The 24835-nt window shown below is 39.1% G+C and overlaps 1 protein-coding gene across 3 annotated transcripts in view; it reads left to right on the top strand.

Moving 5' to 3' along the window:
• The window catches only part of SHQ1 (SHQ1, H/ACA ribonucleoprotein assembly factor), a 114056-nt gene that overhangs the window by 37412 nt on the left and 51809 nt on the right, over positions 1–24835 (top strand). For all 3 annotated transcript variants that reach the window (XR_012657169.1, XM_032795990.2, XM_075073295.1), the window contains 3 exons: positions 15985–16139; positions 18243–18296; positions 22935–23058. Coding sequence is in view for 2 of the 3 variants with exons in the window: in XM_032795990.2 (XP_032651881.1) it covers positions 15985–16139; positions 18243–18296; positions 22935–23058 (333 nt within the window). In the remaining variant the exon portion in view is untranslated. The remainder of the gene's footprint in view (positions 1–15984; positions 16140–18242; positions 18297–22934; positions 23059–24835) is intronic.

The raw sequence follows: 24835 nt of genomic DNA on the forward strand, positions 1-24835 counted from the left end.
AACTTGAACTCTCTGGGGTGTTTCCAAATATCACAATCACATAGCGTATTTTTGTCAGTTTGTCTGCATCAGTGGCTTCAGGTGGACGCACCTTCAACATGTTGAAGCAGGTAAAGAACTGTTACTGTTCAGCTATGGGACAAGAGCATTTGAATGGGCTCGCCATGCTTGAAAGCAGCTGTGACATTGCACGAAAGCTAGATTTTTTTTCCCCTCAATAATTAGCACATTTGCACAGAAAAAGCATTTGTTAAATAAAAAAAAATTCAGGTTATGTCTCACTCTTTTTTTGATGCCTTATTTTGTTTTCATGTGTCATCTTTTTTTATTTTTATTATGGTAGGGCCTTCAAAAAGCTGGAAGTGGCCTGGGCCTCTCTGAACCTCCGAGAGGGCCTGGTGTTGACTAAAAGTAAGAGATGGCTTAGTGCTTTTATCAATTGCTTTGTGAAGCTTTTGCTGTTGGTCATCTCTAGCAAATAATAACAATGTCATAATTCTTAGAGGTAAGACTTGTATGAATGCCCACTTGTTTATATTTTTCTAAGATACTAAGTGAAAGAGAATCTAGATCAGGGATCAGCAACCTTTTCAGAAGTGGTGTGCTGAGTCTTCATTTATTCACTCTAATTTAAGGTTTTGCATGCCAATAATACATTTTAATGTTTTTAGAAGGTCTCTTCATAGAAGTCTATAATAAATAACTACACTGTTGTATGTAAGGTAAATAAGGTTTTTAAAATGTTTAAGAAGCATCATTTAAAATTAAATTAAAATGCAGAGCCTCCCGGACTGATGGCTAGGACCTGGGCAGTGTGAGTGTCACTGAAAAGCAGCTTGCGTGCCGCAAATTGCCTACCCCTGATCTAGATTAATATCAAATGCAAAAAAATTGTGGATGAGGAATAAAACTATAGGTCAGGGGCTCAAATAACATGTTGATGGTAACTTACAAAACTCGATAGATAAAGGCATGTCTGGAACAGAACAATAAAAGCTGGAAAGGTTAGTTAGCTGGGCATCACATCTGATATCTCCAAAAACATGTTAAAAATGTCTTAAAACTTAAAAAATATAAAGTGAACCAGGTCCATGATTTCATTCTTTGTAATATACTGTGCAATAAAATACTATCGTGTGACTCTTCTGCCATGACAAATGCATGATTTTCTTTATTTTAAAGTTAAAAAAAGTCACCATGACAAGTGTATAACTCCAGTAATGATTATACAGCTGTACATTACTGGCAAAGTAGTGGTGTCAGAATAAAATAAGTAATACAGGAGAATAATGACTCTAGTTAGAAGCTTTTCTTAATGATTCATCCACTAATACATTACTTGTGTGGTTTTCTCCCTTTGTGAACCTAACAAGATATTCTAGATGTATCAAAATAGGAAATATCTCATCCCTTCAGGCTTCCACTGGAAGTATTTTGTTTCTTCGCAGAACTGAGGGTAGCCTAGACTCACTCTTTCTTACTTCTTAACAAGACAAGTAGATTTCAGTTCTGCCAGGTAGTTAAACATGTGCCTAACTTTAGGTATGAGAATAGTTTAGTTGAAATCAATGGGATTATTCCCATGCTTAAAATTAAGCATGTGCTTGAATACCTTGCTGAATCAGGCCCATACCTAAGCAAAAATGCTTTCTTGGTACAAGGCTGTAGAAGCAAGAACTCCTTAGCAGAGCTTTAGAGAGCATTTTTGAAAATCCCTGTTCTCCACTTCTTTATACTCTCTGCAACCTTCTGTTGCATTTCTGACACTATCACTAGGACAAATTAGCTGAAATAGCACCACTGTATGGCCTGATGTACGCTACAGAGTTAAGTTGACACAGGCAGCTTACATTGACCTAACAGTGTAAGCGTCTGCACTAAAATATTGCTCCCGCCGATGTAACTTGCCCGCTATGCTGACATAATAACTCTACCTCTGCGAGAGGTGAAGCGCTTGGGTCAATGTAGTTAGGTTGAGCGCTTCTTATAGCCCTGGTATCTGGCTGTTAAAAATCAGCAGACAGCTGTTTCACCTTCACCCTCCACCCTGGGAGAAACTTCTCCCCCTTTCCTTCAGAGATATTATAAAGTCCACAGCAGGCAGCTATAACCAGAGCTGTCCTTAAGGCATGGCAAATGGGGGCAACCTCCTGGGGCCCTGTGCTTCCTGAGGAGGCAGGCGGGGAGGTGAGGCATGGAGGGGTGGGGGGAGTGAGGAGGAGCCCCCGTAGCAACCTCCCCCTCTCCTCAGCGCCTCCTGCCTGCTGGTGGGCCCCACCAATCAGTGCCTCCACTTCCCTCCCAGAGCCTACTGCCGAACAGCTGTTTTGCCGTGTCTGGAACAATGGCGCAGTGCGCTCAGGGAGAGGGAAGAACTGGATGGGGAAGTGGGGCGGGGCCAGGAAGAGGTGAGTGGGAAGGGGAGGTGGGGGCAGGGCCTGGACGGAGCCGGGGGGAGCACCTCTGGGCACATAGAAACTTGGCGCCTATGTCCTGGGCCCCACACTCCCTGGGGACGGCCCTGGCTACAACCATGGGGATATTTTTTTTCACTGAGGTCTAATCTTGTGAGTAGACAGCACCAGAGACCTTTCAAGCAGCCAAAGCCACATTCAGCTGTCATTTTGTACCCGCTGTGGTTGAAGTGCTCCTAGCTGCTGTTGAGGTGGCCAACGTATGGCTTCATGAGCCATGGGAGTAAGGTATGCTGGGTCTCCCAGCATCACTATAGGCATTTCAATATCACCAATGGTAATTATCTGGTCAGGAAAGAAAGTCCCTATTTACAGCTTTCTGAACAGGCCTGTATTCTTAAAGATGCGTGCATCATGCATCTTCCCTGACCATCCCATGCTGATGTCAGTAAAACGTGCCCGGTCATCCACCAGCACTTGCAATACCATAGAAAAGTAGCCCTTTCTATTGATGTACTCTGTGGCAAGGAGGTCCGGTGCCAGAATAGGGATGTGTGTGCCATCTTTCGTCTTAACATAGTTCCTGAACCCCGTTGCTGCAAAACCATCCACTATGTCCTGTGTATTGCCCTGAGTCAAACTCCTTCGTAGCAGGATATGATTAATGGCCCTGCACACTTGCATCACAGCAACCCCTCCCATCCAGTGTTAGCAATCTGGTGGTGTCAGCTTCCACACAGTGATCTCCACTCATCCTCTATAGCCAGTGCAGCTCTCATTTTGGTGTTGCTGTGCTGGAGGGCTGGGGTGAGCTCCAGACACAGTGGCAGGAATATGGCCTTGTGCACCACTGCTTGTCATCCCATACCTGTATAACGATGCGGACCCACCAGTCAGTGCTTGTTTCTTGGCGCCAGAACTGGCGCTTCATTGTTTGCAGCTGCTCTTTGACTGCCAACAACAACCCTGAATTGTTTCTTTTCATGGTGCACAGCAAGCCAGCCTGCAAAGAATTGTCATATTCCTTGTGGCTCTTCTTGTGGCTCTAGAAACGCTGCAGGATCAGGCACGTTGTGTTCTCAACGCTCATTGCAATAGTGCAGAGCTGTGTAGGATCCATGCTTCTTGCAGAGATGACAGACACGCTGGTTTGCAGAGCATTTGAAAAGTGTGCAACATTCTGGGATGCAGATAAAATTATGGGATGGAGAAAACTGCATCATGGGACATTGAAACCATATTCCCAGTTACCCCTGTGTGACTCGTTTGCTCCTGTGAGGCATTGCAAACCCTTCCCAAAACACTCTGTGCTAAATAAGTGAGTTGTGCAGTGGAATGTGCACTGCTCTCTGCATTGATGCAAGCACTGCTAGTTGGAGATTGTCATAAATAGATAGCTAAGGGTTAATGTTTCTTTCACCTGTAAAGGGTTAACAAAGGGAACCAAACACCTGACCAGAGGACCAATCAGAAAACCGAATTTTTTCAAAGCTCAGGGACGGAATGTTTGGCTCTGTGTCTTTTGTCCGGCTCTCAGCTATGAGAGGGATCTTTCTATCTTCAAGCTTCTAATCTTCAGTTTCAAAGTTTAGTACAAGGTAGAAGAACAATAGGCTGTTATTGGTTTTTGTTGTATTTACATGTGTGTAGTTGCTGGAATGTTTAAAATTGTATCTCTTTTTGAATAAGGCTGTTTTATTCATTTTTTCTTTAAGCAATGAACCTGTATTATTGTCACCTTGATAAAGAGAATATTCTATGTCTTTCTTTTTTCTTTTTATATAAAGCTTTCTTTTAAAACCCTGTTTTTTTGAGATTTTTCTCTGGTTAAAGGCTAGGATGAAGGAGGGGGAAATCTCTTTGTGTTAGCTGACTAGGTTTGATCTGCATTAGCCTCAGGGGAAGAGGAGAGGGGGAGAGTAATAATTGCCTCTTGTTTTGCATTCAAGGAGTTTAAGTACAGTATCGCCCAGGATAACACTAGGGAGGGGAGCTGGGGATGAGAGTAAAGAGGAGACAAAGGGAAGGAGGTTTGTTTTCCTGTGGTAGACTCAGGGCTTCTGAGTCTTGGGGTCCCCCTGAGAAAGGTTTTTGGAGACCAGAAAGGGAGCCTAAGCCCTGGAAATCACTGCTGGTGGTGCAGCGGTATCAGATCTAAGCTGGTAATTTAAGCTTAGAGGGTTCATGCTAGCTTCTCGTTTATGAACGCTAGGTTCAAATCTGAGTAGGAGCTATGACAGATGTCACATTGCTGAAACAAGGAGCATAATTGGACATGCAAAAGTGATTTAATGACTCCTGCTGGGCAGCTGTACGTCGATGTAACTTAGGCTTGACTTAATTTTGTAGTGTAAGACTTGCCCTATGTCTCAATCACTACTCCCTTGCTGAGGCCTCCCTCACCACCTGGTTTTGGTGATAACCTGTGCTAAAAGGATTCAGCAGTACTGGGAAGAAACTTGGCAAGCGGTTGGCTGATGGGACGTTGCTGGGAGAAGAATGAAATGGACATAATTGAAACGTATATTGCGTTTGTGAAAAAGAAGATCTTTTAATGAACAAGGTTGTAAACATACTGTGTAAGCTCAAGTAGAGTTTGTGAGAAAATGACCAACGCATGTATATTTAATTACTTTCCTATTTGAAAATATGAACTAAAACGCAACTGATTATTGTTAGTGCTTTACTAATTTTGTCTTAAGGATTCTTTTTAATCGTAAAATAGTTTCTTAGAACAAAAACATTTGATTATCTTTTTGTTTTTGATGGGAGGAGTAAGTAAAATACCAATCTTTTGCAGGTATTCAATTAATGAAGATCTTATTTTTGATTACTGCTCTTACTTTCTTCCTTGCTTTATTTCCCTTGTTTGTTTTTTACCTCTTCAGTTTTCTGAATGTCTCATTACAGATTTTTTTTTGTATCAGCTAGCTCATTAGCATTTAAGCCTTTTACTGTTTTATTATTCTTACCTTGAATCTACTTAATTAACCTTTTCTGGCTCTGCCTCCAGCTTTTGAGCACACTGTATTTTTGTTTCCTCTAATTGCTGTTTCATTTCTAAGTGTTTTTTTGTTCTTTTTTGTCCCTTATATTTTTTGGTTTGTTTTTTTCCTGATTTTTCTTCTCAGCTCGAATGGCAGTCATCGCATTAAGATCACTGAAAAAACTGCTTTTTTGCTTGCACAATTGCCTGTGATATCAGTGGAAAATATAGAAATTAGACTTCATATTCATGTGTTGTGGCAAATCTAAGTATCATTTCAGGTTGATAGGCATCCTTTTTTTAACGGACAGCCTCAGATTTTTGTTCTATGTTACAATGTCTAACGCAAGTCAAGATTGCCTCTCCCTCCCGGCCCCACCAAAAATAGCCTAACTAATTTTCTATAGCTGTCACCTGAAGGAAAACTTTTGAAAGGCTCTCTTTTTCTTGCTGTCTGAAGGTTTCACATTAGGGAGTTCTTGCCTTCTACAGCATTCCAGGTAAAAATGCTTTACATTTTCTAACAGTCACATTCAGCTTAAGTTAAAAGTTCTTTTTTTCTGTATTTCAAAATGCTTAACAGTAAAACTCCTTTTAGGCCATACAAATCTTCAATTCTCAGGCTGACACTGTATTTAATTATCTACTTTACATGCTCCAGGGGATCACTTGTTTTATTTACGTAATCCATATCATGCGTTACAAAGTGACCAGTCTGATTTTTTTTAATAAACATGTGAACGATGCGGTTCGGCGGGGACCCCAACTGAGAGTGCCAATTCTAGGACTCAATTGCTTAAAACGGCTAGTAACAGCCCAGGTTAGAGTGTTTTCCACTCTAAGGCAAATCCAAATCAGCCAAAGAGGACTTTGGTCTCACCCCACACTGGCTAACCACAGTCACAACAAGCAATTTCCTTTATACACTCGTCCATGTCTTCCAGTATCACACTCAGTCCCACTTCTTCCTGGGATAATGGTTTATATTAAAACAACACCCCAGTAAAAGAAAAAGTTCTCTCTCGATCCAAGATTCAAGCCCCTCAGACCTCAGTGACAATATAACACATACAGATCTTATCACAAAATCATCGCTGTTGCCAGATCCTTTTAGAATCTAAAATCTAAAGTTTATTCGTAAAGGAAAGATATAGTACGAGAACTAGATATTGGTTAATGGAATCATTAAATACAGTAATGCAATAGTCTTAAGTTCAGGCCGCAGCAGTGGGATGGAAGTCAAACTGTCAGGTTTCAAATCAAGTCTCATGGATGGGTTCATTCCTCTTTGTTCAGAGTTCAGTTGTGTGCAAAAAGTCACCTCAGAGGTTAAGAAGCAGCATTTGAAGACAAGATGGGAGATATGAAGCATCACCTTTTATAGGCTTATTCAAGGTGTAGAAATCATTCTTTGTCTCTTACTGGTTGGGGGGAAAATTACAGCAAAATGGAGTCTGGAGTCACATGGGCAAGTCCATGCATATTTTGCTGAGTTACAGGGCATATCTGCCTTCTCTCCATGGGTCAGTTGTGTAGCTGATGGTCCTTAATGGGCCATCAAGCAGGCTAGGCAGAGCTAACACCAACCTGTTTGGGTTGTCTCCCAGAAGCACAGCACAGATTTGAAATACAGACAGTATACAGTCAATACTCATAACTTCAACTACAAAATGATACATACATATAGACATCGTAATTATAACCAGCAACCCATAACCTGGTCTTAGACACCTTTTATATGACCCCCTTTACATAAGATTTGGTGCCACTGCAGGACCTTGGTTGGAACCATGTTATATATGGTCCCAGATGATATCAATAACGTCACAAAGAGCAACAGTTTTTCTTTTTAAAGAATGAACCTTTCCATAAGCCTGTAAATTTCCAAATAAATACAGCTTGTTCACCTGCACAACTACCAATGTGATATACGCCATCATGTGCTAGCAGTGCCCCTCTGCCATGTACATTGGCCAAACTGAACAGTCTCTGCGCAAAAGAATAAATGGCCACAAATCAGACATCAAGAATTGTAACATTCAAAAACCAGTAGCAGAACACCGCAATCTCCCTGGACACTCAATAACAGACTTAGAAGTTACCATTCTTCAACAAAAAGTATTTCAAAAACAGACTCCTACAAGAAACTGCAGAACTGGAATTAATTTGCAAACTTGACACCATCACATTAGGCCTGAATAAAGACTGGGAGTGGCTGGGTCACTACAAAATAATTTTTCCTCTGTTGATATCCACGCCTTCCTGGCAACTGTTGGGAATGGGCCACATCCACCCTAAGTGAATTGATCTCATTAGCACTGAACTCCCCTGCTTATAAGGCAATTCCCATCTTTTCATGTGTTATATGTTTATACCTGCTTACTGTATTTTCCACTCCATGCGTCGGATGAAGTGGGTTATAGCCCACGAAAGCTTATGGCCAAATAAATTTGTTAGTTGCTAAGGTGCCGCAAGGTCTCCAGATAAATACGGTTAGTTGGCATTTCATAGGTTGACAATGTTGTGGCTGTCTTACTGTCTTCTGAAGTCTTCCTTGCATTCACTGCACAGGTGACATTTGTGGCACTGATCTGCCCTTTAGCAAATACTTTTTCATATAGTGAAAAATTGTGTCCCACCCCCAAAATTTGCTAGGCTCTTTAATATATATGAAAAGCATGCTCCTGCCCCCGAAATACTGCAGTCTAAAAAGGTGACACAAACATAAAGGGGAAGAAGGGATTATATCTTTTTTTAATTATCTTATAGGGAATTACAGGTATGTTTTTCATGGACCATGGAAAAAATAGTTTTGGGGAGGGCTTGGAGAAAGAGAGAAGTTGAGGTTCAGGGAGAACTTTCCAGGTGTAATGGCCCCATGGGAGAAGGCATGGAAATGCTTGTTGGAGAGAGGACGGTGGGGGAAGGGTGTGCGGAAATGGACATGGTAAGAAACAGGAGAGTGATGAATATTCAGGAATGAGAGGTAGAGGCATTAGCAGAAACTTGAAATTGAGAACAGGGAGTTTGAAATGGATGTGGAGGCAGTAAAGGGACTATAAAGAGGGTGATGTGTTTGGAGCGATGGAAAAGGAAGATGAGCTTGACCACAGCATTTTGGGAGGGTGGAGATGAGCAAAGATGTTTAAGTCAGTGCACTTTGTATTGTTTAGATTTCCAATATGGTTTGTTGTTGAATATCTGGAGGGCAGAGACTCTCTTATTGTCTGTTGTACAGCATCTAGCACTTGTGGGTCCAGGATCCTGAGTGGAGAGTCTGAGCACAATTGAAATCACAGTAGTAGTAATGCATGTTGCTGTATAATATCACAGAATTTTGAAAATCCTACAAATGTGTTCACTAATGCATAAAATGTTGCTACTTTACCCCATAGACTGTTTTGTAACACCAGCATGGATCGCTGGTGTTACTGACACCACAAATGTAGTGAATGTTGTAACATCTAAATGGGAGATAAGTGAAAATTTCATGTCCAAGTTTTACAGAGGTAGAATGGAAATGTTTTAAAATTTGTTTATCAAATACAGTGACCAATCCTTCAAGGTGAAGAGCAAATCCTGGGGAAGTGTCCAGCACCCACAGAAGCAGGCCACTAGTTAAGATTATTAACAACACCCTGCATTTATATAGCGCCTTTTATCCAAGAATCTATACAATATTTGGGAGCATTAATTAATAAGTGTCACTACCGGTCTGTGAAGTAGGTATTGTACCCGTTTTACAGCTGAGTAGACTGACACCAAGAAGGTTAAGCAGTTTGCTCAGTGTCATAAAGTCATCGGCAACTCTGGAAATAGAATTTACAGTGAAACATTCTGACTGTTCGATAATTATTCCTTCCGTTTAAAGGATGTTAAACTATACTGACTCTGATATTAAGAAGCAATTTGAAACATTCGTATATGTTCCTGACAACGTGCAGCCACTCCAAAAAACGCCCCCACAAAACCAAACCCTATCTGTGCAGACTTATGTCATTGCTGGTTCCAATACATGTTACCATTGAGGAAAGGTTTTGTTTTTTTTTAATTAGTTCAATTTAAACAACTTTTTTAAAGGAAATGATCAAGTTGCTCTATAGTAGGTGCCTGATAATCTCTTGTAATATTTGTCTTGTTCTGAGTTTGCCATGATAACCCTTATTTTTGTTCTGTCTCCTACATTTTGAGCTGTGAAAAATGCTCATGTAGTTAAATTGAGACACATCATTTGGGCACTGACTAATATATAAAATATTTTAAATGAAGTTTAAGAATTTGTGTATGTGGAACACAGTAGGTGATAGTTGATGCTACTTAGCAAGAGATTAACCTTAAATACTATGAGAATATTGTTAGACAAAACACATTGGTAACATAGAAGCACGCATAGCACACATTTAAAGTGGCAGAAAATGTAGTTATGCATTTATTGTTCTGCTAAACTTAAACTATGCAGAATTTTTAAAAAAGTAGAAAGAGAATATGAATAACTAGATAGGTGTTTTTGTATGTTAATGAGCAGTCTCAGGCCTGGGTAATTTATAATTCAAAGTCCTTGATAAATGGAAAGATCTTTATTTATCAACTAGAAGACAAATATTTTCCCTAGGGAGAAATTTTATTAAGAACACCTGGCACTTTGTATCAGCTAAATTAATGAATGTGTCACCACTGTACCCTTGGGGAATTGTTGCAAATCTTCTCTGCCAACCTCTAGTGAATTTAAATTTTCTCTGTATATATTAGTTCCAGTTGAATATACTTTATAAGATACACTCTTGTCCCCTTCAAAACATATACTTCATATCCTATGATTCATGCCCTCTCGCTGTTAGGACTTGGAGCTTGATCACCTTTTTACATAGGTACAGTTTATGTGAAAAGCAACATAAAGAGATGTAGTACTCATTGCACACACACTCTTACTTATGCCTCCTGAAATGCAGTTTTCAGATACAGACTCCAATTAATTTTTGTTAGTGGTAAACTTTTTAAAAAGTCAGTTTACGTTTCCCACTTGTCATTTGTTACTTTTTTCCACTGAGATAGGTAGTGCAGCTATAGGAGTACAGGAATTATTGGGGCAGACCAGAGCTGACCTGTGGTCCATCTAATCCAGTTACCTCTGTATGACGGTGGGCAGTGCCAGATGCTTCTGAGGAATTATTTAGCTTCTCTGACATATCCTTCTTCTTAATAGCTCTCGTATTGCCTGGTAGCAATCTTCTGTAGACTTTCAGACTCTGATATTGGGATGCTCTGATTGTACATAGGAATCAGCCAGATCTGCTGCTTCCTGTTCAGAACCCAGGGATTTATCCCAAATGGCTTTTCTGATCTCCTTAAAGCATATGCTCAGGAAATAGTCTTGTGCAAAGAGGCCAAATAAATGATCATAATTCTCAGTCCCTTTCCCCTTTGTCCGTTTTCTCATTGAAGCTCATATTTTATATACATATTCTCTGTGACTCATCATTCTAAACCATTCAATGTATACATTTTAGGGATACATTGAAATATTTGCAAAACAGTTCACTCGTTTAGTTTCCATTTAATTAAATACACTTAATGCGTTACCGAAGAGCTTTGCCATTAGCAGGAAGACGTCCATGTCTTCTGGAATTTTATGTAATTCACACAGTCTCTTTACAGTAGTGAAATATTATTTAATACAATGCATCTGTTTGTATACAAGGCTCAGTGTCTCCCAACTGGGTGTTTTTTGGGGAAGATTGATTACTGCTTGAAGGCCAGAGGATCCAATGTTCATAGAATCAGAGGGTGCTGTCCCCTTTGTTCCTTAAGTGATAAATAAGTAGAATGCCTTTTTTTCTCCCGTTATGTTTCCCAAAGTTCATTGTCTCTGCTTACAGAGCCAGGAAGACTTCCTGGGGAGTGTGGATTCTGTCTCCCAATATGCCCACAGTGCTGTTTCCGCTGACACTATAAGCTTGATTCCTTTGTTTATCTTATATGTAAATGTACTTTCATTGTTCCTTTGCCTGTAATCAAGCCATTCAGACAAGTAAATCCACATTGCTTTGTGTAGGGCAGGCTTGACTTATGCACGGTCTCCAAAACACATTTTAAGAATGTATTTCCAACACACATACATAATTCTTTATGCACAACCCATACTTTCGTCACGCAGTAATATTCATGACCAACATGTCACCAGCTTTCATAAAGACCTTGCTCAATACACTTTTGTAGTACAATAATATTGTATATAATCAGTTGATTCAGTTGCTTATTCTTTGGGGTTCAGACTCTCTGTGTCTGGACCCTGATTGTCATAAATATACTTAACCAAAGACTTCAAAAGATAAGATTTGTTGTTTGCCCTTAGGATACATCTACACAGTTTGTGGCAGACTGCAGCAGCGAGTGTCCGAGTCCAGGACTATAGACTCAGACTTGGGTTACCATGCTAACAATAGCTGTGTAGATGTTGCAGCTCGGCTCTGAATCCTAAGGAGGGGAGGTTTGCAGCTTAGGCTGGAGCTTGTGCTCCAGCATCTTCACAGCTGTTGTAAGCGTAGTATCTTGAGCCTGTTGACCAAGGCTCTGAGACTTGCTGTTGCAAGCCGTGGAGGCATAGCCTTAGATTCCCTCTTACACTTTCATCTTTTCCGTCTTCCATTTTGACATAGTTTGTGCTCCTTTATGTTGGCTTCAATAGGGTGGAATTTCCATTTATACATGATTTTGCAGTAGATCTCAGAATAGCTTCTTACTGAGGTTTCTTTGTTGGAAGCTAGTTGAAATTTGAAAGTGACTTGTTTTTTCCAATGTGATATTACTGTAAGTGTGGACACCCTGATGCAACAACTTCTGATATCACATTAGGGTCCACCCTAGCATAGCAAAATGTAAATGTTTTTGTTATGTTCTTTCAGAAATCAATTTATTTCAAATGTATTAAAACATTGCACATGTGGGCTTATAGATTAGTTAGTGTAAATGAACCAGTAATTCACTGAAAAAGTCAATACGGGTTTATAAGAAGATCTCTTTGTAAGTTTTGGAATTTAGATATAAGGAATAGATGCTATATCATTCTGTACTGATGGAGAATGAGGGTTGAATTACCATCATTCTTGCTAAATTGTAATTTCTCACTAAACCATGGCAACAGAAAGAGATCAACTTTCTCAAGATATGACACAAGCTTGAATTTCTGGGAATTTAGAAATAAGTTGGCTTCATTCCTCAGAAATGTTTAGTTAACAAAGACGTTTGCTAAGCACTAAAATCAAAGCATGTAATGCTTATGAAGCAGATAGAGACATCGAAGATTTTCAAAAAGAAGCATGTACAATTTTTTTTTCCATTTGCAGTCTAATGCTTTGTGTGTGTGTGTATGTGCTGGAGCCTTTGATGTCCATTACATTTGTAACATTTTTTGGTATGTTTGAATAAACTCTTGTGCCAAGCTCCTGGGATAAAGGAGACTGCATGTCTTATGGAGAAGATTGTTTGTAACCATGAGGATGTGGATTGTATAAAAACTGTGAGCAATATTCCAGTGTAAACACACATTTCCTGGATTTATTGGATTTGTTGGAGGAATGTGACATGGTTGTGTTAAAGAGAAGGGGTTTATGCATAAAAGAGAAATTTGTTTATGCAATGTAACTATGAGAAATACTCTAAATCTAAGGAAATGTACTTAATGTTTTCTAGATTAGGTAACTGAAACGCTAAACACTGCCGCACCACCACTCAAACACTGACCGAAAGTTTCTAGGTAGTCTTAATAAAAATTTTTAGATCAGGTTCCTTGGCTTCTTAATTTGACTTACAAGAGATTCTTTGTTGATGTAGTCTGAGGTTTGCACAAGGGTCATTTCTGCTCAGTCATTTATCTCTTGAGTAGTTTAAGGATAATTTCAGAGTCTTTTTGCATTGCATTTAAGCAGTGATCAGAAATATTATGACACACCTATCTTTGGGTTCCTTTAAAAAACGGGTCTTGTGAGAGCAGAAATTAGCAGACAATTTTCACTTGTGTTATTTTATATGTGGGACTAATTTTCTATGTGTGCACTAGAGATTGTGCCACTACAGTCAATTTTGGATTCAGATAGAAATTTTTGCCTGGAAAATCTAACAGCAAAACTCTTCTACTGATATGATGAATGGCTAACATAATATATCAAGTACTAAATTATATTGGGTTTCATCTGTCTGCAGGACCCAGACATATTCTTAGTATTCTGCTCTCAGCATCTAATCAGAACACATGATTTTTACTTGACACTTGTGCAGGAGGTCAGACTAGATGATCATTTTGGTCCCTTCTGACCTATGAGTCTATGAATGCTACTAGGGCAGCAAATGGGGTTATTCATATCTGTTCTTGTACTAAAACTGAACAGTGTATCTGTTGTATTTATTCCTATTTATAAAACTGTCTGTAACAGTGCACTAGGTGCAGAAAAATAAGTCTACATACAATCAAAACTCAGTTAAAATGATCATAAAAGGACCTCCAAACCTATTGAAATAGGCTTCTCCTGCTTCCTGCAACACAGATTAGCTTCTTTTCCAGCATTGTGGAAAAGTATGGGAAAGTAGCATATATTGAAGATAATCAAATCTGAGTGGTGTCAGAGCAAAGGAGGAAGTTTGGTTCCAAAATTCCAGACAGCACCTTGCCACTAGAACATTTTTTGTTTAAATTTAATGGCTGTAAGCTTGAGCATCTCAGAAAGTTGCAACTGCAACATAAATACGTATGGAATTAACATGACCCCCCAAATAGCTGAGACTGAAACAATTTACTGTAGTTCTTTAGAACTCAAAATCAACAGCCAAAATGACAGACCATGCAAATCACGGAGTATGAGTGTAATGTATTCCCTACCGATAATATAGTAAGCAGGCAGCCTCTCAGTATGCTTAGTAAGCAGGCAGACTCGTTCTCTACCAGCTACAAATTCTGAATGGGTTTAAAATACAGCCTCATGTGAAGCACACTGGTGTAGTCCAGTCTTAAACTGTAAAGTTGGCCCTGGCTTTGATGTCTGTATCTGAAAGAAAAGGCCATGATCTTCTTGACAAGTACAAGTGATGGAGAGAGAGCTTGGCAACTGCTGATACCTGACATCGGAAAGCAGCTGGAGAATGAAAAAGGCACTCAAATTGTGAACCTGAGTCACAGATGGCAGGCTTGCTCCCTCGTTCGAAGGCGCTAATATAATTGTGCTCAGTTTTGGGGTACTTTTTGCAGTATGTAATAACTTCAGTTTTCCTGCATGCTTACGGTTGCTTAACTCCCATAACTCAGTCTTATGTCAGTTTAGTCTCTACCACCTAACCCTTATCTAATTCCAATCTCTGTGGGCTCTGGTTCTGGGTGAATTTTTCAGTTGTGTCAGATATCTTGAGTGATTTGAAGAGTGAGCAGGGTGTTGACAGCATGCTGAAGGCAGGTATACCATGCCTCCCCATTAAACCCTCCTCACAACCCCCATAGTGAACAGAAAGAGAGAAAATAGAACCCTGTGTCAGCAAATCATCTGCTCAGAAGGCCAGTTGCCCAGTCCTCTCCTCTAGGTAATATAAAAAAGAAAGGAGAATAGCTGTTCTAGAGCCAATCCCATCTGTTCCCGTGAAGGTCTGCAGACTCGTTGAGAGCAGCAGTATCAAAAGCAACTGGCAGAAAAAAATCAGTATGAACACTGTGGGTGACAGGCTGAATGAATGGCGAAATGGACTTCAGTGGGGACAGGATTTCACTCTTGATCTTCATTCAACACTGGGAGGGGATTGTCAGCCAATACAACCAGCACAGCTCCTAAACCTTATCCAGCTCTAAAATCAAACGTGACTGGGTTCAGAGTGACAGAATTACTCTTGTTTTCGTTCTTTCTCTTATCATTTCTTTATCCTGCCACTGCTCTGGGAATGCTAATATCTAGGTTCCTCGGTAAGAACTGCAGAAATGTTCAGTCACTGTCTTTGGCTCTGATTTTGCATAGAGTGCTGTACAGGATACCCCTGCAACCTCACTGAGCCCTGGTATTTTCAGAAGGGTTCTAACAAGGGTCTGCCTAAACAGAGTAGCTTGCATGATTGGGGCATTGGCAATTCTAAGAGCCTATGCGCTTGCCTACATGGGGAGAAAGCCCATGAAGTATCTGGTGTGCACAAGTTATGCCACACTAACTCCCTGTGTGGGCACTTTAGCGTGCACTGACAGAGCCTTTGTGCTCATTAGCTTAATGCCTTTTGGAAGTTTATTAAGTTAAACCACCCGAGGGCACTCTAAGAGTATCCACAGAGAGAGTTAGTGTGCAGTAGCTACTATTGTGCTTTAAATTCACACCCTGGCTTACTGCACACTAGCTTCCCTGTGTAGGTAAGCCTTAAGTTGAGTTAATAAGTGTTCGGTAAAAGATTGATAATAATCAAAGTAAGAATGATTTAAGCTTTTTCTCTCAGAGATGTTCAGTGTTTTAAATATGTTATTGGTAACCAGTTTGCTTTAATGGGTTTGTGGAAGAAGTATACCTCTTCGTTAAAGGAACCTTTTGGTTTTTAATTTGTAATCTGTTGTCCTTTTACATTTTTTAGTCTCCTTGTCAGAAGAAGAGAAAGAGCAGCTGAGAAAATTCACAAATAAATCTTACCTGCTAGATAAAAGAACCCGTCATCAAGTGTATTTCAGTTTAATTGACATCCTTTTGGCATACTGCTATGAAATTTGTATTACTGAAGGAGACAAAAATGTAAGTATTTTTTTTTCCTTAATGAAACTATAGAAGTGTCTCAGCTGCCTGTCTACAAGACATTTATTGTCCCCCACAAGACAGGGCTTTTAAAGTGGACTTTGTTTCAGAATTTAAAAAGTGAGGATTGAAATGTTAAATTCCTAGATTAGCCTGTTGGGTAGCAGCTTAGAATTGGTATAATTCCAAATGAATTTTATGCTCGTGCTACAGGTCTGAAATATCCCACAGCTGTGGGAGCAAAAAGGAAAGAGGGTATAGTGCAGGAGATATAAAAACAAATGAATCACTTCAGGTTATTTCATAGGTCACTGCTATGCTATGACTTGATTATCCAGATAGGGACTACATCAAAGAACAGCTGTTAATACTGGTTTTTTATTTTTATTTTTTCTGGGTAGTTAGAATTGTTTGTAACAACAGTGTTTGGTTATGTAAAATGTCATTAGTGGGCATGTAGGATGAAGGACAGAGTTCTGGAGTGCCACAGAAGCTGCTATGTTGAATTGCTTCTGTTCAGGGAATTCCATAGCTTTAAAACAACTGTTTTTTGTTTTTAAATGCCTCTTAGAGCACAGGTATTAGTTATGGGAAGCAGTCAGTAAACTAAAGCAAAACTTTTGAAACCTTCAGAGTAGCCACAGAAAACTTTGGCCCCAATTCTGAGTACTCCCTTTCCCCTAGCTCACCACTGGTTGTGGGGAGGCAGACAGGTCGCTTTCAACTACCTTTGCACCTCTGGTATTCTAGGCTTGCCCTTCCCCTGTGTAAGAGTAACCATAAGTCTCCCCTTACTTACATTCTGTTTCCCATAGCCTCTGATGGGCCATAGGAAACAGAACAGCCAGAGCATTGTGTTCTTCAGCTACATTCTCCTCCCTTCCCCAAAACAGCCTTAGCGCCCCCCTTCTTTCCCCCCAATGGCACAGATTGAGGCTACACTGGTGCTTTACAGCACTGCAACTTTCTTGCTCAGGGGTGTGAAAAAACACCCCCCTGAGCACAGCAAGTTACAGCGCTGCAAAACACCAGTGTGAACAGTGCTGTAAGCTAATCTCCATGGGGAAGTGGAGTACCTGCAGTGCTGGGAGAGCTCTCTCCTAGCGCTGGCACCGTGACCACAGTAGCAGTTCAAAGCGCTGCCGCGGGAGCGCTCCTGCGGCAGCACTTTGGAGTTTCGAGTGTAGCCAAGCCCTGAGAGAGGGGACAGCATAGAGCTGTACTTTGGCCAGGAAGGTGCCCTGGAGACCAATGTTGATATTCTGAGAGCTACCAAAGTGGAACAGATAAACAATCCTGCTCTCCTGACTGGAGTGAATCTTTAAGAATAAACATTAGAATTGTGTGCAGAACTTTTCAGGTCTGAACAGCTCAGTGGTATAATAATAATACTTATTACTAATATAGCATTTGATATTTTCAGTGTGCGGTACAAACACACATAACGTTATCTTTACAATAGCCCTGTTAGGTAAGGGAATAAGTATTGTTATGCTAATTCTTTTAAATGGGGAAACGGAGACATGCAGAAGTTAAATGATTTGTCCAAGGTCACAAATTGAAGCTGCATCAGAGCTAGGATTATAGTTCAGGAATTCATGGCTCCTGGCCCGTTCTCATTCCACTAGAGCATACTACCTTACAAATCCCATGAATCTGCTACACTTTTAAAAGAACAACAGTGTACATGCACTGCTGGATTTAGATCACCCTTTGGAAGCCAAAAACCTTGAATAGTTTTCAGGAAAAAGGCATTTCAATTTGAGCTGTGTTGATTCATTGGGCAGACATTCAAGGTGCTGTTGCTTGGAGGAAGGTGTATTTATTGAGAGAGAATTCCACTGAAATGCAGTTTTTCTCTGATTGCTGTTGTGTTTCAAAAGATTTTATGCATAAGCTAGATATTCCCAGTCGTTTAAATAAACACATTACTATTTCATATTCATAAATATTCTTAACCTTTGCAATTTTAAACATTTAAATTACTACTGACAGAATATTATTTGAGAATACTTTGCCAGCAATTTTGAATGTTGAATTAAATAATATTTGTTTTATTCTATTTCTCTTCCTCCCCCCTTCCCCCCACCCCAAAAAAATCAGGTAGAGTCATCATGGAATATCAGGAAACTGAGTGCAACTTTGTGCTGGCTCGAGGTAAGGTGAATTTCAAGAACTGCAGTGTTTGGTGGTTAAATTACCGTTATTACTGTATGTTATGTTCTGCTCATTCATAACTATAGATGTATTGAGTGTTTTAAATTTCCTTTTGCTGTATGTAGTTATTTTAATTAATTACATGTTGTAACTTCCAAAACTGACTACAGAATTATTTAAAATGAATCATTTAGGAAGTGCAGTATACATTTGCAGGCTAAGCTTATTGTAAGTGAGATATTTTTGGACTACATAAATATCTGGTAAAGTTTTAATATCATTGTCACCACCATGGAGCAAACTGTAATATCCATTCAGTGGAACAGAAAGAGAAAGTGAAGCAGTATAGAGAAAGTGAAACAAATACTTTGGCAAGATGTCTGAATCTGATAAGTAAGCCAGAACAAGATCAGGTGCTTTCTCTTGCTCTCATGGACTGGACTGACACTCTGACGAAGCATTAAATGTATCATTCTTACTAGATAAACATTTTTCCTTGAATTAATAAAGCTTACTTATCTGGTTGGATGTGGTTTGTGGTATGTCAGTGAGGATATTATAGCAAATCTATGGTCTGGCTAAACTAGGATTTTCCTCCTGTTATGAAAAAATAGTAGTTCCTTTACCAGCTTGATATTGTAATACACTAAAGTATTTGTCAAGTAGGCATGTTAAGTGCAACCACACTCATAGCACTAGAAAATAATAGTATAAAACTCCAGCTCTTTGAACAAAAGCCAGAGATAATCTTGCTATTTCACTGGCTGAGAGCAGCATTGGATGGTATGACAGCAGTTGTCAGTCAGAATGTTTGAAAAGTACCTTAAAAATTAACTACAAAAACTGGCAAGTGGCTTTATTTTACTGGGCAATTAGTGGTTAGGATTATTCTAATTGTTATCTTTTTCACACTGAGCTCTCACACGCAAGCATATTACCTGTTTGAAGGGATACTGATCATGTATAACTTTAAAACAGTTCTGTAATTCCATCTTCCTGTTTCTTGTATTAAGTTCTTTGGTTTTAAAATGATTTTAAGACATTAAACTTCATTTTTGTCAAAGAAGGTAATCATGGCATGGGAAAATGGAAGCAAGAACAAATATAATAAAGAGTACACGCAAATTGCAGTATTATGCAAATTTGTTTTAATAACTAGAAGTCCCTTTTTTAATGAATAACTGAACAGTCAAGATAAAAACATATGGATGAGAGGCATTTGTTTTGCTAGAAAATCCTCTCATCCTGAGCACCAGCTGACAGAAAACGTAAGATATGTATGTCAAATGTTGTAGTGATACTCAAATACAAAATCATTATGGATCATTAGGTTTGCAAATTACTAAGGGGCAGTTTAATAACTTTACTTTATGAAGATGTATGTCTTTATACAGTTTTTATATGTAACAGAAACATTTAAATATTAAACCAAATAAATGTATACTCTTTAAACAGAGACATGATAGAAGCTAGTGTATTATGTAAAGCCATGCACTATAAAAGGATACTGTCAGAATTGACTGGCCAAGTTATATCTACTTAAAATATTCATATTTCACTTCACCTTGCCTCCCTGATTCCTAAAAACTGGTTTATGCCAGCAAACAAGGATTATAGCACACTAGGAACTGAAACTATTCTTCTGAGTGATATAATAATAAAACCCCTTGTAAGGAGTTTCTCCGCAATTGTAAGGGCATAAACCTGATGCTGTGTCCATTCCACTCTTGTGAGCGGGAATCTTGTAAATTTTAATAATCTGCCTAACACAAAAATGAGAAAAGCAGAATGAAGAGGCTTTGTCAAACCACATCTGGGCCTATTAGTTCTGACAATGCCCTGTGAATTTAATTTGCTTCTGTAATATTTTTGATATTGTAAAATTAGTAAATTCTTCACATTTTGAAGTGTGACTAATTCATACTGTATTTTTATAATCAGTCCCATGTACTGCATGACACAATGGGACCAAACTGCAGCAGTGGTTAAATTCTGCTCCAGCAAGTTCTAAATTCTGAGACAACAACCTCTAAATTCCATTGCAATACTAATTTATTTCATCACTGTGTTATATTCTTCATTTCCCTCTTCGCTTCTCCACACAAATACACACAACTATGGGTCTGATTGTAAGAAACAAAAGAACTACTTCAGGTTAAATGTGTTTAAATATGTTTTACCATGATTGCTTTTGAGGATGGGTTTTTTTCCCCTGTACTCTTTTGGAAGCCCATTCGGTTCACTGAAACTCAGCTCTTGCAGTGTTTTCTTGATAGCCCAGCTTAGGACCACCTTTGCCATGTGTGGGCAGGGACTCATTTATTAGGTGCTTGTACAGTGCCTAGCACAATGCGGGGTCTAATCTGGCTACGCTCTTTAGGCAATATACATATTATATAATAATAATTTGTATCAGGGAAGGCAGATACTTGTAGCCTGCTTCAGCCTGTCATCTCCACAGCTCAGTAGGTCTTGACTGTTGCACTGTATTCCAGGCTTCGTAGCCTATACCAGTCTGCACTTTTGGCTTCCTCTTTGGACTATAATTGGACTGTAATTCTGGCTCCCCAGTCTTCTCCCACCTGGCGTCAAACAACAGTGCAGGTAGTATGCACTGTAATCCAGTTAACTTCCCTTTGTGGGGAAGGATGGGAAGCAAGCAGCAACTACAGCCTGGTTGCAGACAGAAGACAAAATGTTAGGCTCTTGGCTGCAGCAGAACAGCAAATTCCATGACAGAAATAGTGAATTTCATGGCATCTTGAAAAATATCCCAAATTCCATAGTTGCAGAATTGCAGAATCCACAGGCCCCTGATTGAGTTTACATCTCTCAGAGCTATTGTTCCAGGGTGTCTGCAGACGTGGGCTGTGGATGCTTACATTGATTTGCCCTTGGTTCATGTTCTCAACCATGCTTTTTTAAACTCCTGTTCACCTTAACAGAGCCAGTACAGCCAAGACTGAGTGAACTGAATTCTATTCCATTCTGTGCATCTTTCAGTGGAATTGTTCACTGAGTTTCTGTTACACCTGTATAAAGCAGTAGGGTTGCCCAGGTGTGACTGAGGGGCTTATCTGCCCTGTGGATCCTTTTTCTGGTGAAGATAAAGAAGATAGAAAGAACCCAGCTTAATTGTCTGAGCCAAGACTCTGTTGGTAGGGTTGGCAATTTGAAAGAAAAAGGGCCTAATCTTGCAAACACTTCCAATGATGCACTACTAATGGTAGGAAAGACTATTCAGTAGTAAGAGTTTGTGGGGATTGGGCCTTCAGTTCTGTAGTTTTTAACATTTCAGTGCCATGCGTGTTACTGTGCAACACTGTAGTTAGGCGCAACTGATGAAGTTATAAATGCAGTGGCAGTCTTGACTTTTTCACAATCGTAACTTATTGTAATGAAGAGGTTTTCTTATGCATATGCACTTACTGTACAATGTAGCAATTGGTGCCTCAGTCACAGTCAGCAGTAGACTTTACACCCAGGAAATTCTGTTGTCAGGCACCAAGTTATTAATAACAATGCCCAGGTCTATACTACAGACCTATATTGAGGGGTGTGAAAAATCCACATCCCTGAGCGACATAGTGCTATGTGGTTGGTACAGCTATGTCGACGGAAGAGCTGCTCCTGCCAACATAGCTACTGCCTCTCAGGGAGGTGGGTTAACTATGCTGACAGAGGAGCTGTAGCGCTGTACATGAAGACAAGTCCTTCATCTGTTATGCAAACCATGTAGAAGTAGCATGCTTTCATCAATCTGTAAATGATGTTGCCTGAGATATTGTTTGTTTGAACTGACTGCCATTTTGCTGTGCATGAAATATACACACTTTATGACTAACGTTAATGACTAACAATATATAAAAAATTAAAATATGTATCAAACTGTTAAAATGAAAAAAGTTTGCAATGTTCATATAATATGAAAAAGTGCTGAGTGGTCAGCAATAGTGGTTTTTATTAATTTTAATCAATTGCAAATTCAGGATGAAAGGTTTTTTGTTTTTTTTTTAATTCATAAATGGAAAGTTTTATCTTTGAAGAGTGAAAGATGGAAAGGAAATCACTCTTGAGAGAATCTTTAATAACTCACTAATGCCTCTGGCCTAAGTAAACTAGAGGTCTTCTTCACTCATAAAGAAGGACAATGAGCTGCCTTCCCAGGGGAGATATAGTTATCTCTATCTTCAATATCCATAACTTTGCTAAAAGGCAAAGGCATATATCATTTTTAGAGTTCTTGTGTGTGTACACATGGATTCTGTTATGTTTTTAATTTTTATTTATTCTTAAAAGGCTTTTTATTGCTCTTTAATATACCTAATGTTAAGGGACAGACTTATTGCTGTAATGTAAAGAATGGCAAAAACTTCAGTTAAATATTTTATTGTAATGTGCCCTGAATTCAATATTTTTCAATTAAAAACTACTAAAATTTATCAGATTTATAATTGTACCATGTAAGTTGAAAGTGCTGGGTCTTGTTTCTGTTTAAAATTAACCTATTTTTTCCATAGCTGTTAAAACTATAGACCTTTTTGTGCGTGTTGCAATAATGTCTTTTAAAAAAAATTAATTACTGTGTGCTTTTTTAATTCAAGTAAATTAACCATACAATTTCATTGATGCTCTCAGAGTTTCACTAGTATTCCTGAGGTTCTGGTATCCTTTGGAAGAAGAGTTTTATGTTATCCACTCTACAGACATTTCAGATTAGTGACACGAGCCTTCAGTGATACTGTCATGATATTGCAACTAGGTGAGATATTTAATTTTTTACTATATGTATTAATTAGCCATATACAGTGAAGTTTGGCCATACTATATATTTTTTTGTATGGAGGATGAGGGGCCTTGTCTACACAGAACATTAGTGCACACCAGCAAGGGTGTAAATTCTAGTGCACACCAACATGTCATGCACTAACTGTCCGTGTGGACTTTGCTGACATGCACTAGAAGTTCCTTAATGCATGTTGACATAATATTATGACACTATATCAACATGCACTAGGGAACAATAGTGTATGTCAGCAGGGTCAAAACGGATTGTGCGTCACACGCTGGTGTGCGCGAGAACTTAACACCCCTGCTGGTGCACATTAACGCACAGTGTGGACAAGTCCTGTGTGTGTGCTCGCACACATATTACAGTGAGGAAAAAGGTTTTCCTTTACTGCGCAAAAGTATAGTTATGAAGCTACTGTCATGCACAGTTAGGTGTTATACTTTTGTTTTGTGCCCTGTTTTAAAGTATCTAAAGTACACTTTTAATTATAATTGCATTGTATTTCTAATGATGGATCATGGTCAAAAGTTTAGATGCACATCTGTGATTAGCTCTTCCTGTGGTGTTTAATTGCCTGACTTAAAACCTTTGATTGTGGCTGCCATTCTGTTCAATGAAATACAGCGGATCCTGATATGCAGTCCCTCACTGGAATACATACATTGTATGCTACACAATCTGGATCATCAGAGCAGCTTCCCCACCTTGATCCATGATTTGGAAGAGCTATTCTATTAAAGTAACACTTGTGAATGGTGCTAAGAATTTTTCTGAAAGTAAATTTACTTTACTGTTAAATTAATTTTTTTAGCCAGCTAATTTCCCAGAGGTAGAGGTTCTGCTGATTTTAAACTGATTTGGTCCCATTAGCTATGACATTTTTTTCTGTACTTCAGATAATCATACTAGACTTCTGAGGTTCCTTAGTTCCAAAAATACGCTGTCACTTGTGCCAGATTAATACTGGCATATAGGTGCACTAATTTGTAAGGAATAGTTGTAGCGGCTTTTATCTGTGTGGTTCTTTTAGCCTGAGAGTTGCCATTTCCTTTGTGGGGTTAGAAAAAATGGTTGGGACAGCTGTGCATTAGGTGCAGTGATGGAATGAAAAGGTCAGAAATATAGATTTTTTTTTTAATAAGGCCATGGCTGAAGGTATTAAGCATGAACTTTAATGGAGCACTCTTATGGTATAACTGTATTTATACATCACTAAGATGGAATAAATTCTAACTGAATTAACATATTGTTTTATCAGTGACCCAGAAAGGGCTGAAATAACAGCTTCATGATGTGGAAAGGATCAAACTAATGCAGTATGCATCATAATTTTTTTTATCACTTTCAAAGTCATAATTATATCTTGGGGGGAGAGGAAGACATCTATAAGCTTGTCTTTTAGTGCGCTGCCTCTGCCTTTACCTACGCAAGATCAGGCAGTGTTAAATAATCAAATAGTGCTTTGTAAACAAAACATAGAGTAGTGGGATTCCATATGGATAGGTTTTGTTTATTGTAAATTGAATTAAAAGCTGATTGCACTACATATTTGAACCTTTGCTTTGTTTCACACTTTAGGAGTAGGGCTGTCATCTCTTTAATGTCTGAAAGTAAATCTCATAGCAACAGAGTATTTATTATATGTCCTGTGTACCTTCTTTCACATATGTGCAAATTTTCAAAACTGCTATCATGTCAGTTTCAATTGTACAGTTGTATGCACACATGTTGATATCCTGGGTTGGTA

The sequence above is a fragment of the Chelonoidis abingdonii genome, chromosome 17, assembly GCF_003597395.2.
Source record: "Chelonoidis abingdonii isolate Lonesome George chromosome 17, CheloAbing_2.0, whole genome shotgun sequence".
NCBI lineage: Eukaryota > Metazoa > Chordata > Testudines > Testudinidae > Chelonoidis > Chelonoidis abingdonii.